This window comes from Sorex araneus, chromosome 4 (assembly GCF_027595985.1).
Source record: "Sorex araneus isolate mSorAra2 chromosome 4, mSorAra2.pri, whole genome shotgun sequence".
Lineage (NCBI taxonomy): Eukaryota > Metazoa > Chordata > Mammalia > Eulipotyphla > Soricidae > Sorex > Sorex araneus.
Window position 1 is genome coordinate 221,256,312 of NC_073305.1, and position 15,567 is coordinate 221,271,878.

General features: G+C 52.2%; 1 protein-coding gene across 3 annotated transcripts in view; it reads left to right on the forward strand.

Annotated features, from left to right (window-relative positions):
- The window catches only part of CREBBP (CREB binding protein), a 109,016-nt gene that overhangs the window by 70,456 nt on the left and 22,993 nt on the right, over nt 1-15,567 (forward strand). For 2 of the 3 annotated variants that reach the window (XM_055137271.1, XM_055137269.1), the window contains 10 exons: nt 1,137-1,239; nt 1,489-1,635; nt 3,193-3,310; nt 3,781-3,952; nt 4,098-4,142; nt 5,745-5,872; nt 6,289-6,480; nt 8,486-8,902; nt 10,656-10,835; nt 11,595-11,784. In XM_055137271.1, coding sequence (XP_054993246.1) covers nt 1,137-1,239; nt 1,489-1,635; nt 3,193-3,310; nt 3,781-3,952; nt 4,098-4,142; nt 5,745-5,872; nt 6,289-6,480; nt 8,486-8,902; nt 10,656-10,835; nt 11,595-11,784 — 1,692 coding nt within the window. The remainder of the gene's footprint in view (nt 1-1,136; nt 1,240-1,488; nt 1,636-3,192; nt 3,311-3,780; nt 3,953-4,097; nt 4,143-5,744; nt 5,873-6,288; nt 6,481-8,485; nt 8,903-10,655; nt 10,836-11,594; nt 11,785-15,567) is intronic. The other variant, XM_055137270.1, reaches the window with a different exon arrangement.

The following is a 15,567-nucleotide window of genomic DNA, read 5'->3' on the forward strand; positions in this document are numbered from 1 at the left end:
TGTTTGCAAATGAGCCGATTTCTCCTTGCCGTTAGTAGCTGCAGTTTTCTGATGCTCAGAGTACAGCCTCTCGGGGTCAGAATGACATTTGCAGGCTGAGCTGACAGAGGACTGAGCTTATAGGTGGCCTGTTCCTTACTGGTGCACGCTGAGTGTCATCTCAGCCCCTCTGGGGCGGTGTGGGCTCAGCTCGTCCCCCGTGTGACCGTGATTGTCTCCCTGTTCTTCACATTGGCACGGTCCTTTCAAAATTAGGCACTGGGCAAGGCGCAAGCTGGTATGCATGCTTGAAGCCCCGAGCTTAGTTCATGGTGACACATGTCCCCTATCACCCAGCACCACAGGGAGTGGCCCTGGTAGCCTCTGAGTCTGTCAGGGAGCCCTCCTACCACCCCCAAAAACAAAAAGAAGATGAGGTAACAGTCCGATGTTGAATTATATCCAGGTAGTTGTGCTGCTTTTGTTTTATTTATGTTAGAATGAGTGTCTTGTTGAACCTTAACTATGACACTCAGAGGACTCACTGCATGCTCTGGCGTGTGGGGCCCCGTACCTCAGCCCTGGGCAAGCACCGAGCTCCACTGCCAGCGGTTACCCCAAACAGACGATTCTTATGCCTTGTCACTTGCGGGGAAACAGCCATCCTGACAGTGACCTAACTTCAGCACTGCAGAACCTCTGGGGTAGAGTTTCTGAGACCCAAGTCTGATCTCATGCCACTTTTCTTGATAAAATTTGGAATGTTTGTTAACCAGAGTCACAGCATTTTCTTTTAAAATCGGAGACTAAGAGAACTTGTAATGTTTTGCTTACAGTTAATTTCTGTGCTTTGATTTTCTGATATGCAAGGGGAAGAAAGAGAACAGTTACCTGACCAGTCAGGGTGACCGGGGAGAATGGAGGCGCGGGTGGGCGTGTCTCCAGAGTCTTACCTGGGCTGCGAAATGTGGTAGAAGAATAACTGAGTTTATACAATTTTGTTACCATTTTGAAAGTATAACTTCCAGAATTGTTGCCTTGTTTATTGTTAAAATATGTAAGAATCACTTTTTATATGGTAACTTGTTTATCTCTTACCCGAAGTGCAGTGAGTATTCTTTAGAATTTGATCTCTATTTTTCCTTCTTTCTCTAAAGGAAATAACCCAATGAACATTCCAACAGGAGGAATAACTACAGATCAGCAGCCACCAAACCTGATCTCTGAATCAGCGCTTCCGACTTCTCTTGGCGCCACAAAGTAAGACCCAGGTTTCTGTCTGCGCCTGTCGTGGTGTGTGCAGAGACGTGGGCTGGGGAGCACACACACCTCTGCTTCTCCCTGAACGCCAGGCAGAGAGAAGAGCTCCCACAGGCCAGTGTGGGCACGTCATTTCCCCCCATGCACGCGTCACACCTGATGTCACGTGCATGTCACGTGCTCTCCTGGTGGCAGTGAGTGGGAGCACATGGCGGGTGAGAGGGCTAAGCTGTCCTTGTTCTTCCCTAGCCCGCTGATAAACGACGGCTCCAACTCGGGCAGCATCGGAACCCTTAGCACCATCCCCACAGCGGCACCTCCTTCCAGCACCGGCGTCCGGAAGAGCTGGCACGAACACGTCACTCAGGACCTGCGCAGCCACCTAGTGCATAAGCTGTATGTGCCCGCCCCCGCCCCCATCTGGCCGGCAGTCCTGATGGTGGTGATGGGACGAATGTCTGGTTTCATTCCTGAGTGGAACCATGTGCCCGGCTGGAGGCTAACCAGAGTCCTAGACTGTGTCTTCCTCCAGGCAGGGGTGTCGAGCCTATACGGCTCTGCCCTGCAGAGGGACATGAAGTGTGACTGTGCCTTAGAGGCCAAGGCCCAAGACCTTAGCTTAGGGCCACACCTGGCTGTGCTAAGGGCTTACTGCTGGCTCTGCGCGCAGGGACCACTCCTGGCTCAGGGCATCATGTGCAGTGCTGGGGGCTGAACGCAAGGCACGCGCCCTCGCACCTCCCCTGACCTCCGCCCTGGGACCTTATTTTATAACTCAGAATTGTTGTGGCACTCTCTGAGCATTGTAGGAAACATAGATGTGGCCGTTAGCATATCGAAGTTAAAGCTATTTGGGGGTCACACCCGCTGGTGCTCAGGCTCTGTTCCTAGTTTGATGCTCATGGGACCACATGTGGTGCTGGGGGTTCGAATGGGGGTTGGTGGGGTGCACGGCAAGGCCGTGACAGCTGCACCATCTCTGTGGTCCCAGCAGTTAACTGGTGGTGGGCTGGGGTTCGGCATGTGATGCCCAGAGGCCTTGTACATGTACATCTGCGACTGAGCCAGGTGCTGGCCCCTATGGTTTATTTTTTTAAACTAATAAAATTAAAGATGAAGTTGATCGGGGGCCGGAGCGATAGCACAGCGGGTAAGGCGTTTGCCTTGCACTCGGCCGACCCGGGTTCGAACCCCCGCATCCCATATGGTCCCCCAAGCACCGCCAGGAGTAATTCCTGAGTGCAGAGCCAGGAGTAACCCCTGAGCATCGCTGGGTGTGACCCAAAAAGCAAAAAAAAAAAAGATAAAGTTGATCAACTCAGTCCGTGTCTCCCCCACCCCCATTATCCCCATTATTTCAGTCAAAAATTTTGGTAATAGTTACAGAATTAGCAAATTGGGTCGTACTTCACATGCGTCCGGGTCCCCCCTCCCCCCCTTGCGCCAGTGCTGCTCAGCTGGCAGGGTTCACTGGTATGTGCTCCACCACTTGAGCTGTCTTCTTGGTCCTGAAATTAGAGCTTCTCTTGCTGTTTTTTTGTTTGTTTGTCTTTGTTTTTGGAAACCACATTTGGAGAGATTCTGGGCTGCTCCTGGCTCTGTGCTCCGGGATCATGCCTAGTTGTCTGTGGGGACCATGAGAGCGGGGCCTCAAGCACAGGCCTACTCTACGCAAAGCATTTCTTGCATCTTCTCAGCCCGTTGAGATGTTAATCTAGATCCTGCAATCATATTCTTGATAAAACCTAGCGCTCGTTTGCAGCAAGAAAGACTTGTGTGTTTGAATGGTACAGGAACTGGCATCTCAGTACTGTGTCCAGAGAGACGGCTTCATTGCGTTTTCATATACTTAGAAAAAGGGACTCTGGCCTTTCTGTGTATTGCTACCAGGGCAGATAATCCCTGGCGCGCATGAGACGCTGACGGAAGTTAACAGAGTGTTTTCCTTTTCAGCGTCCAAGCCATCTTCCCGACCCCTGATCCTGCAGCCCTGAAGGATCGCCGCATGGAGAACCTGGTAGCTTATGCCAAGAAAGTGGAAGGGGACATGTATGAGTCGGCCAATAGCAGGGTAGGTTTCCCGGGTGGCCGCGTCTGTCTCCTTCCTCGCTGGACACTGCGAGTCTGCGGCGGGGCTCAGGATCTGGGCCCCAGGCCCCTGCACAGCTCCTCGGCCTCTGCAATTGTTACAGCAAGACTGTAATGAGGCGGACAGAGTGGCCTCTTACCCCGGATGCATGCTGCTATTCTCTTCTCCATGGCTACATTGAAGTGACCGCTGTGGTACTGCCCCCATCAGTGAATATCCAGACCAGGTTCAGACATGGGTAAAATGTCCCGAACGCTTAGTCCCTGCTGTCTGAGAAGTCCTGTGACAGCACTGGGAAGTCGCGAACTTGGGCCTCTGTTTATCAGGAGCATTTGGTTTATCAAAGCATACTTTTGCTTTGCCAAAGTACTTGGTTTTTTAAAATTCTTTAATTCTATTAGTACATATGAAACATCTCTCAATGCTTAATATTGAATGTTGTTGCTTTTTAGGATGAGTACTATCACTTACTAGCAGAAAAAATCTACAAGATACAGAAAGAACTCGAAGAAAAACGGCGGTCACGTTTACACAAACAAGGCATCTTGGGTAGCCAGCCAGCCCTACCAGCCCCGGGGGCTCAGCCCCCCGGGATCCCGCAGCCGCAGCCCGTGAGAGCGCCAAGTAAGCCCCACGTCTCCGCTCCCCGCGCCCGCTGCCTTCTGGTCAGCGCCGCACTCTGCCCCTGGAGTTTGCAGTTCTCAGAATGAAACTCCCTGTTCCTCAGTCAGGGGCCATATGAAATAACTAACTTTTTCCTGCCGTTTAGATGGGCCCATGCCACTGCCGGTGAATCGCATGCAGGTTTCCCAAGGTATTTATCATCATAAATTTGTTTCAGTTTGACAGCAGCAGCAACCAAGTTTCGTTTTTCTATTTTCTCTTCCCTTTTGTATTTCTTCGTAGTGCCTTCTCTCACTCTTTTCTGCTCCTTTTTGCTGATGAGCAAAAGACGATCCCCCCAGCCCAGAGAGTAGGCGTTGTATCTGGGAGTTGGCGGGCCACAGGCAGACACTGCAGGACGGGCGGGAGCGGGAGCTCAGTGGCTGGACCCCATGTTTACCGGCAGGATCCCCAGGTCCGAGTCCTGCACGATGGTTCCTTGAGTGCTGCGGCGGGTGGCTCAGAAGCAAATGAATAAGCTCCAAGCAGATGAGAAGTAGAATTTAGAAACTTTTTGCTGGCTCGGAGTGGACTTTCCTCTTAGAAGGTGCTCGCTGAGGCACCGCAGGTGGGGCCTGGTCCAGTGCATGGGCCAGCAGGGAACAGGTGGGGCGTGGAGACTGAGCCAGCTCGGGCTGCTCTCGGGGCAACTGCCAGTCCTCTTCCTTCCTCAGGCTGAGGTTTGTGAGTTTGCTCGGTTCAGAGCACTGTTACTGCGGAGCGAGGGGCGCCGTGAGGCTGTAGAGTGGGGCCGAGATAAGGTGGCTCTGAGGGAGAGGCGGGAGTGGCGCCTCGCTGCGCGAAGCCGCCATTTGAAAAGAGGAGGGAATTCCGTGGCGTGCCGGAAAGGACCCGGGAACAGGAAGGGGAGCCGTGAGGAACTTGTTTCCGTGATTAGCGACGAGGGATGGAGGAAAAGTAGTTCAGGAAGGGCTGGGGGGGACATGTGAGTCCCCAGCACCCCATGGTGCCCTTGGCGGACAGGGGTGGTGGGCAGCGCTGGCAGCCTGTGCGCGACTGGGGACTGGCAGGTGTCATTGGGAGTGGCTCAGTGCCCCCTCCAGGGAAAGCCAGGGAGACTGAGGAGGTGATGGGAGAGTGTTGGAATGACACGGACTCCTGTGGATTTGGAATCTGAGGGGAGCCCCTGAACAGAACCCTGGAGAGGTGGAACAAAGCTCTGCCTCCACTATTTCTATTTTTCTCTAATATGTAAAAATCCTCAGCGAGAGCAAAGTTGCAGGCTTCGTAGAAAGCCCTCCCAGGGCCCCTATAGAAGCCGGGGCTGTTCCTTGTGGCCTTTCTAGGGAGTCACTGACCATGGCACTGTGAGACTCGGTCTTCTGAGCCCTTCGCAAGGCCACGTCCATGTTCAGCTGGGAGCGTCGGCATCCTCGTGTGGGACATGGGGCCTTCCGTCCAGGGGCCCCGGGAGTGTGAGCCGAGTCTGGAGAGGCTGCCCGGGAGCACGCCTCCCTTCTCCCCCTCAGACGCTTCGCGAAACACTCAACTTGGCGGCGAAAGTCGGGCCACATTTGAGCTGTGTTCTGCCTTCTAACGAGAAACTCAAACCCGAGGGCTCGGGGCGATGAGAAGGTGCCCCTGGAAAGGCAGGTCCCGAGGGCACATCTGCAGCCCTCTGCCCTCCTTTCCGCTCTGTCTTCGTTCACTTTGCGTTCATTTGGCAAGTTGTAGTTCTTTTTTCCTGTGGGTACTTTTCTTAATGAATCACTGTGGGCGTGTGTATTTACAGGGATGAATTCGTTTAACCCCATGTCCTTGGGGAACGTGCAGCTGCCACAGGCGCCCATGGGACCACGCGCGGCATCATCTCCCATGAACCACTCCGTCCAGATGAACAGCATGGGCTCCGTGCCCGGGGTGAGTGCGGCGGAAACCCCGCTCCTGGGTTCTCGGGGCTCGGGGCAGGCTGTTTCTCCCGCACCTCCCCTTCCCCGCTGCTGCCGTGAGGAAGAATGATTTAACCGTCCGAGGAGCCTATTAGTGGGAGAAGAGACGGGTGTTCTGGGCACGGAGAGGGCAGCCTGGGTGGCAGACTCGAGCTCCCATTCCTGAGGCCGCTTTCTAAGCACTTGGGAGGACTTAGGAAAGGCACCGTTTGGACCTGACATTACAGACGCGCCAGCTGGCCGTGCGGAGGCGGGTCTGAGCTCCGCCTCAAGGCCCGGCGCTGTTCGCGACCCTCTGCCGTGTGGCGCTGCGGGTGCCGGGCCTCTGGCCGAGCCTGAACGCTCGGGCCCGCTCTAGCCCGCGCCCCTGATGCTTGTGTCTTTCAGATGACCATTTCTCCTTCCCGGATGCCTCAGCCCCCCAACATGATGGGCACGCATGCCAACAACATGATGGCCCAGGCACCTGCCCAGAACCAGTTTCTGCCACAGAACCAGTTCCCCTCCTCCAGTGGGACAGGGATGAGTGTGAACAGCACTGGCCTGGGGCAGCCGGCGGCCCAGACAGGCGTGTCTCAGGTACCTGCGCTCACAGCCGAGGGTCTGCTCGGGACAGCGGCCCGGCTCTCGTGGTCACGTTGCTTCTCCTACCTTTGTCCTGTCACTTTACCTTGTTCAGAAATCCTCTTATATTTTGGGTGAATATCAGTGGAATGAACGAACTCTGGTTTGAGGTGGGGGATTAATAAGTTTTTATTTTGGTTAGGGGTTCCCTTCTCGTGCTCTCTGTATTTTAATTTGTTGTTTTGGGAGCACACACAACATTCTCAGGTTACTCCTGGTACTGCACTCAGGAGTTACACCTGGATGCTGGTGGTGCCAGCGTCCCGTATGCTGGGATCCCGCATCCCACATGGGATGTTGGAGATCGAACCTGGGTTGGCTGCGCACAAGGCAAGCACCCCACCCACTATACTGCTGCTCTGGTCCAGAGACAGAAAAGTGAGAGAGACAGGGAGAGAGGATGGGATGAGGGTGGGTGTATCTCCCAAATGGTGTCTCTCCCCCGCCCCATGATTCTCAGCCAAACTGTTGGCGGTTCAGAGCAAGATCCTGAGGATATGGCACCACCTGGGGCCTCCAGGGCTACACCCAGTAATGCTCGGGGACTGTGTGGTGCCAGGAACAACAGGGCACACGTCCTGGCCCTGTAGTAGTTCCCTGGCCCTGAGACGCTGGACTTCTGAGAGGAAGTTAGGAAGGTCTCGGTCATTGGTTGCCTGTCTCTGATCTGCTCTGACGTGGTCAAACTAGTTAAATTTTATGATTAGTTCTCTTTTTTGTTTGTTTGTTTAATTTTTATGTATTCCATCTGAAACTATTTCCTATTCTTTTCCTGTGTCTTCCTCTCTCATTCATTGTTCATCATAGTGCTTAAGATTGTGAACGTGTTTAATATATTTAGCTGTTTCTTAATACTTTATTGCTCTAGAACTTGAAAAAATTATTTTTGGTTTTTGGGCCCCAGAGTCTGTTCTAACTTTATAATGCTACTTTTATAATGTAAAAGCAGCTGTGTGACTCATTCTGTATAAGTGAAGGGGTATGGCTGTGTGCTGATAAAACCTTATTTACAGAAATCAGCTACTAGTTGTGTTTGTCCAAGACACTGTGTATATTCCTTCCCCGTCACCCTAGACATGCGTGGGTTTTGTTTGTTTTTACTTCATTGGTAATTCAGGACTGTGTCCTTAGTTGAGAACCACTGTACTGTAGCATTTCAGTGTTTGGGACACTTGGGTGCTTTGGTTTGGGTTTGGGCCGTACCTGGTGCATGAAGGCTAGTCTGAGGGGTCAGACCGGACTTTCAGCAGGCAAAACCTGTGTCAGCCTTTGAGCTCGTCTCAGGCCCAGCGACAGGTGCTCAGGGAGCGTGAGACAGTCGGGTTCAGGTGTACTTAGTGCCCACCGCCCGCGCCAGAACCACTTGGGTGCCTGGGATCAAGCCCAGCACACACCGCGGCTGTTGGCGCTCTCTCCCTGACCCCAGTAACTCATTCTCATTTTCTCAATAATAGAGAATTAGTTTCAATAATAGCTTCCCACAGGTCTAAGCTGAGGGTGGATTGTTTTGGGGGTGGGGGGCTCACACTTGGTGATACTTGGCTTCCTCTGGGCCATGCCCTCAGGAATCACTCCTGGTGGTGCCTGGGGTTATATGGGATGCCGGGGATCAGGGCAGCCTCGTAGAGGGCACGCGCCCCCTCCCCTCTGTACTCTCGCTCCAGCTCCGAGGGGGTGGGTGTTCTGAAGCACACAGCTCAGGAGCTAGAGGATCCTCGTGCTTCATTCAGGCTTCCCCTGTTCTCCACATCAAACTGAGAACCTCCGGGGATGTTGGCTCTGCAGGAAAGTACCCCTTCCGTGCATGCACAGCTCTGCATGTTCAGTCAGAACCTTCCCATGGAGCCCACAGACCTTAGCAGCAGACTGACACCGTTTCATGCAGTTAATTCTTCATGTTTGTCGGCCCATTTTTCAAGGGTGGGAACTCATTTCGCCCAACTCTTTTCTTGTCTGTTAGGGGCAGGTGCCCGGTGCTGCTCTTCCCAACCCTCTGAACATGCTTGGGCCCCAGGCCAGCCAGCTCTCCTGCCCACCAGTGACACAGTCACCCTTGCACCAGACGCCACCTCCTGCTTCCACGGCCTCGGGCATGCCGACTCTCCAGCATCCGACGGCGCCTGGGATGACCCCTCCCCAGCCACCAGCACCCACCCAGCCGTCAACTCCAGTGTCGTCTTCTGGGCAAACTTCCACCCCGACTCCGGGCTCAGCGCCCAGTGCTAGCCAAACCCAGAGCACGCCTACGGTCCAGGCTACAGCCCCGGCCCAGGTGACCCCACAGCCTCAGACCCCTGTCCAGCCTCCATCCGTGGCCACTCCTCAGTCATCACAACAGCAGCCGACCCCCGTGCACACCCAGCCTCCTGGCACGCCGGTGAGCCTCTCTGCCTCTCAAACGGGCACTTTCCTGCAAAGAAGTTGCGTCGTGATACCGTTAAGTGTCGTGGTGCCACTCCACCAAGGTTTCTTTGCCCTACCAGACTCTCATTTCCACAGTTGGCTCAGAAGCTGTAGTTGGCAGAGTGTGACTTGGGGCTGTGCAGGCCCCAGCCCCTGGAGTATGTTCAGACTGTCCCGGGCAGGAGCTGAGCTTCCGGTTAACTATCTGAGATTGTTGGTGTCTCACTTAGAGCCGTTCTCTCTGAAGGGCTTTGTCAGATCCGTGAGCAGGTCAAGTTGTTGATGTTCTGACGCGCTGCCTCTCAGCCGTGTTTGCCGGTAGGAAGCCTCTCCTGCTTTCGAGAGAAAGGCGTGCCCAAGAACCCCTCCCCGGACTCCAGATACCAGCTGCTCCGGGCTGAGATTCTCACTCCTCCAGAGGGAGCGTCCTTATTATCCTTAGTTTGTGTTTCTTTCACTGCAGTCCAAATTTCAGTGAAAGACTGGAGCGATAGCACAGCGGATAGGGTGTTAGCCTTGCACACGGCCAATCCGGGTTCGATTCCTCCGTCCCTCTCGGAGAGCCCGGCAAGCTACCGAGAGTATCTCGTCCACACGGCAGAGCCTGGCAAGCTCACCGTGGCATATTCGATATGCCAGAAAACAGTAACAAGTTTCACAATGGAGACGCTACTGGTGCCCGCTCGAACAAATTGATGAACAACGGGTTGACAGCGACAGCGATATTTCTTTAGTTTGTTTTCGGGCCACACCTGGAGGTGCTCGCAGCTTTGTCCCGACTGCGCTCAGGGATCAGACGGGGTTGGCTGTATGCAGGTCAAGCACTGTGCCCACTATCTCTGGCCCCAGGCTTCTTAGCTCTGAATTAGACCCAATGTAATTTTTTATTTACTTAAACTCCATTAGGGGAGACTTTGACATTTTAGAATTATTTTTATAGTTTCTTCTCTTCGTATTTGTTTATTTCTCTGCCACCAATACCACTAGCTTTCCTGCATTGAACAGGCTAATTATATATTCTTATTACTTGTAGGCACTGTAATCTGGCCCTACATATATATACTTAGAGATTTTTCAGGGCTGGGGGACAGTAGGGAGTGGTGGTCAAATCCCTGATGCTCAGGGGTCACTCCTGGCGATGCTGAGGGACCATATCCAATGCTGGGCATTGAACCTGGGTTGGCCACGTGCAAGGCAGGCGCCCTCACCACTGTATTATCACTCCACCCTGTGCTTACCAATTTGTAATTCAACCTTTATGTTGTACATTTCATGACCATATTTTAAATAGGAGGTTCTATGACTTATATAGACTAATTTTATAACAGATTTAGAAATCTCTGTTCTTCCATTTTTGATTCTTTTTTTTTCTTTTTTTCTTTTTGAGTCACACCTGGCAATGCACAGGGGTCACTTCTGGCTTTGCACTCAGGAGCTACTCCTGGCGGTGCTCAGGGGACCATATGGGATGCTGGGAATCGAACCCGGGTTGGCCGCTTGCAAGGCAAATGCTCTACCTGCTATGCTATCACTCCAGCCCCCTCATTTTGATTCTTAACCGGAAGTCAGTTGTGTTCTGCCTGATGAGGAGTTTCTCTTAAGCTCCTCTGCTAGCTTTGGTGCTTTGGTTCTCTGAGGGAGGGGAGGCGCCCGTCACTTGCGTGTGGGGTGAGCCGTCATGGGTTACGGCTCCTACACGCAGATACATGCGCCGACTCTCCTCACAGCTTTCCCAGGCAGCAGGCAGCATCGATAACCGGGTCCCCACGCCGTCCTCCGTGGCCAGTGCTGAAACCAGCTCCCAGCAGCCAGGAGCCGAGATGCCGATGCTGGAGATGAAGGCCGAGGTCAAGACGGAGGACGCCGAGCCCGACGCCAGTGAGCCGAAGGGGGAGCCTGGCTCTGCGGTAGGTGCCTCCCGGGTGGCTGGGGCTCTTTGGATGCGAGGTGCGGGTTCATTTTACTTCGTTAGGAAGAACATGTCTGTATTTGTGTTTCATTATTTGAGTGACGCGGCAGCTTTCTCCCTGATGTTCCTTGTTTGTGTAGAGTTCTCCCGTCAGACTGCACAGAATTTATTCACTTACAGGCCAGTGGCAGAAATCGAAAACTAGCAGATCACAGGCTGAATCCAGCTGATAAACTTCTTGTTTGGCCAACGGAATAGTTTTTAAATGGGAGATTGCATGCAAATCATGATTTCTGGCTCTCTTGAAAATAAGAGGCCTTTCTACCAGCGTGTTTGCATTCCCATGTAGCGGCAGTCGGGACTGGGAGGCCAGCGGGGCAGTATATGAGGTCTGGGCTCCTGGGTGCACTGGCCTGTCCCCGGTTCCCGTTGGCAGTGACTTCACCTGCGTGGCCCTCTTGGAAATTAGGAATTTGATGCCTGCCCTAATTTTCAAGATTCCTTATTCCAAACCAGAACTCTTTGTGTGTGAGACTAACAGACGCTGCTTGTGGGGCTGAGCAGGTTCCAAAAGGGACTCCGGGCTCCATGGCTGTGGGCGGGCCCCGCACAGTGCAGCCGAGGGCAGAGTGCTCTCCCCGGCCCGGGGCAGCCCTCCCCTCCCAGGCAGGCCCCAGAGTGCTCTCCCCTCCCAGGCAGGCCGATTCACAAGGTCGCTGACAACCTGTGCTCTTGTCTGTGACTTTGTCTTTGGAAGATGATGGAGGAGGATTTGCAAGGATCTTCTCAAGTTAAAGAAGAAACAGACACCACAGAGCAGAAGTCGGAACCGATGGAGGTGGATGATAAGAAGCCGGAGGTGAAGACAGAAGCGAAGGAGGAGGAGGAGAGTAGCGGCAACGGCGCGGCCTCCCAGTCCACGTCTCCTTCGCAGCCCCGGAAGAAAAGTAGGTGGCCATGACCGCGCCCGCACCGCAGCTCCGAGCTGAAGCCCAGGGCCAAGGGGTGGGCTCAGAGGGCTGGAGCACATGCTTGGCACACGAGAGCCCGGCTGCTAGCCCTGCTTCCTCAGTGCCTGCCAGTGCCCCAGTACCACGGGAATAGCCCCCAGCCCTCCCTCCCCTCCTCCCTTTCTCCCTTCCTTCCCCAGTGAAAATTGCTCCAGCTCCCCTTGCATCCTTCATTGGGTGAGTGGGCTCCAGCCTGAGAACCAGAGAACTTACGATGGGAATGAGACGAGGGGCAGCGGGCTGAGCAGGGCGTCGGCGTGATCTCCGCTAGAGCAGTGCATGTGTCACTGGGGCTCATGAGTGTCTCCTAATGGAAACAGCGCCAGGGATTGGAGTGCAGCCTGAGAGTAGCTTCCAGTATGCCCAGGTGTAGCTTAAAAACAAGACCAGCCTTGCACTCGGCCGACTGGGTTTGATTCCCAGCATCCCATATGGTCCCTTGAGCACCACCAGGGGTAATTCTTAAGTGCAGAGCCAGGAGTAACCCCTGTGCATTGCTGGGTGTGACCCAAAAACAAAACAAAACAAAAGACCAGGAAATAAGATGCTCCAGGTAGGAGGGTGGGGGCGATCCCATCATTGAGTGTAAGAGAAGTGGAGCAAGGTAAAACTCTGGAGTTGGGAGCTGCGTAGGGGACACCGTTCTCGTAGCACATGCTGGGTGCAATGGGAGTCCATTTGAGATGTGTCCAAAGGAATTACGGATGTTGGAAAAATGTCAAGTGGCCCTTAGCCATGTAGATGGGGCTCAGGAAGCTCAAGGATGCAGGTGGCATCTGTAGGGAAAATTGGAGAATGGTAGAAGTTGTCCAGTTTGACCACTGGATAGAGATCTTAGAGTCCAGCAGTTCTTCGTTGGTGGTCTCAGGTCTCCACCCTAGAAACACTGCATTTGAGAATGTCTTTGTGGACTTTCTATTGCTGTTTATTCCGACAGAGTTATTTTGTAGGCCAGAGCAATAGTACAATGGGGGGTTCTCTTGCCAGGTTCGATCCCCAACACTACACATGGTCCCCCAAGCTCTACCAGGAGTGATCCCTAAATGCAGAGCTAAGAGCAAGCCCAAGCACAACCAGGTGTGACTCAAAAGATTCTTTTTAAAAAATCAAATTTAGGGGCTAGAGCGATAGCACAGCGGGTAGGGAGTTTGCCTTGGACGCGGCCAACCTGGGTTTGAATCCCAGCATCCCATATGGTCCCCTGAGCACCGCCAGGGGTGATTCCTGAGTGCATGAGCCAGGACTGACCCCTGTGCATCGCCGGGTATGACCCAAAAAGAAAAAAAAATCAAATTCATTTAAAAATAAAAATCTGATGGGGCAGAGTAATAGTATGGTGGGTAAGTCACTTGCCTTGCAAGCAGCTGACCTGTGTTCGATCCTTGGCATTCCAGAGGAGTCCCCGAGCCCACCAGGAATGATTCCCGCGTGCAGAGCAGGAGTAATCCCTGACTGAGCATTACCAGATGTGGCCCAAAAGCCAAATAAATAAAACCCCGGGACAGATTGATACAGCGGCAGGTTAGCTTACTTGCGTGTGGCCAGGCTGGGCCCAGTCTCACCACGTCGGGCCTCCGAGCACCTCAGGGTACGCCGCGCATGGGGGCTGGAGCGGTAGTGCAGCAAGTAGAGCATTTGTCTTGCATGCAGCTGACCGGGGTTCGATCCCCAGCATCTCATATGGTCCCTCAAGCACCATCAGGAGTTGTTCCTGAGTGTAGAGCCAGGAGTAACTCCTGAGCATTGCTGGGTGTGGCCCAAAATATACATATATGTGCATATATATATAAAATATATATATATATATGGCATGATAGCTATAAGAATTTTATAAAAAGTAGTCTTCAAGAACCATTTAAATCTTGAAGGTAGTGACATGAATTTAGTCTTGGAGTCTGGAGAGTTGAGTGGTCATCTGTGGCCTCTTACCTGCCCCTCTCGCACCTGGGTGGCATCATTTGAGTGAAAGACATGGAAGGAATTCTCACTGACAGGCCACTGGGAAAGGGAGTGAATGTTTTTGTTTGTTTGGTTGGGGTTTTTTTTTTGCTTTTTTTGGGTCACACCCAGCGATGCTCAGGGGTTACTCCTGGCTCTGCACTCAGGAATTACCCCTGGCGGTGCTTGGGGGACCATATGGGATGCCGGGGATCGAACCCGGGTCGGCTGCATGCAAGGCAAACGCCCTCCCCGCTGTGCTATCGCTCCGGCCCCGGGAGTGAGTGTTTTATATTTTGGTAGTCCTTTCAGATAATTGGATTATTTTTAATATATATTATGCTAAAACTCAAGTGAAAATTATAGTTTAAAATTAGAATCCATTTGTCTGTTGGATCTTGGAATCAATTTTCCTCCCTTCACTGCCTCTTTAAAAACATATTCCAGCCAGATTCTCACTCAGTATCATTGATCATTTTGTACCTTTGAGGGCTTCAGGGACAGGCAGCAGCTTAGGGAATTCAGAGCCTTGAAACGACTTTTGCAAGAAGAGTTAAAGGGGCTTCTTTAAAAGTTGAGGGTCAGTGCTTTGCCATGAAGTATGGCACTCACTTAGGACACTTGCGGTTGCCCTGTACTAGATTATAATCTTTAATTTAAATTGAATATTCTTTGTCTATTTAGGTGATTTTTTTCTACATTTTTGGAGATTTTTATTAGTTTTTTTATTAATGCGGATACTTAAGCATTATCTATAATACACTTTCTAATAGAAAGCCAATATTACCTTTTTTTTTTTTTTTTTTTTTTACTTTTTGGGTCACACCCGGTGGTGCTCAGGGGTTATAGGTTATACTGGGCTTTGCACTCAGGAATTATTCCTGGTGGTGCTCGGGGGACCATATGGGATGCTGGGAATTGAACCTGGGTCAGCCACATGCAAGGCAAACACTCTGCCCACTGTACTATTGCTCCAGCCCTGCCAGTATTACCTTTTAAATTTTGTCATATAAATTTTTTAATGCATTAGCTTAATGTTATACTGTTTAAATACCTTTAAAAAAAGACAGTTTTTGAAAAAAAAGTAATGCATGTCATATATGTGTGTACGGGTATGCAGTACCATCTTTTTGTCATCTGGGAATTTGACTCCCTGCTTTATGCAGGACTTTGTTTTCTTATTTTTTTGCTTTTGAGCCACTCAGCTATGCTTAGGGCTCACTCCTGGTTCTGCACGCAGGAGTTTCTCCTGGCAGTCTTGGGGGACCATATGGGTGTCGGTGATCAAACCCAGTTTGATGTGCCGGGCAAATCCCTATCCACAATAGTATTGTTCTACCCCCAATTTTTTTTTTTTTATTGTATTCTGTCTTATGGACTGCACCTAGCAGTGCCCAGAACACTGGCCTGTCGCGCTGGGGTGGTGGCTCCTGTGGCACACAGCTGGGCCAACAGCAGCGCTGTGGGGCTCACCCGAACCTCCCGAAGGGAAGACATAGGCTGTTGAGTGCTCTCTCTGCAGCGGATACTGTCACTTGTCCTTAAGTAACTTGTTGCACCACATGTTCATTTTTGAGAAACTGTGAGCCACATACCTGGACCTGCTTTTATCTCCCAGTAACTTGGTGCTTGGCAGGTCCCACCTGGAATTTTGAACTCTTTCAGGGTCTTGTTTTGCTTTTTAAGTTACAGTTGGCCATGTCGTGTTGTAGAGAATCTCTCAAATCACTCTCCAAGGGAAAAATGTGGAACGAGTTGTCTGAAGTGCTTGCCAGGAGGGGC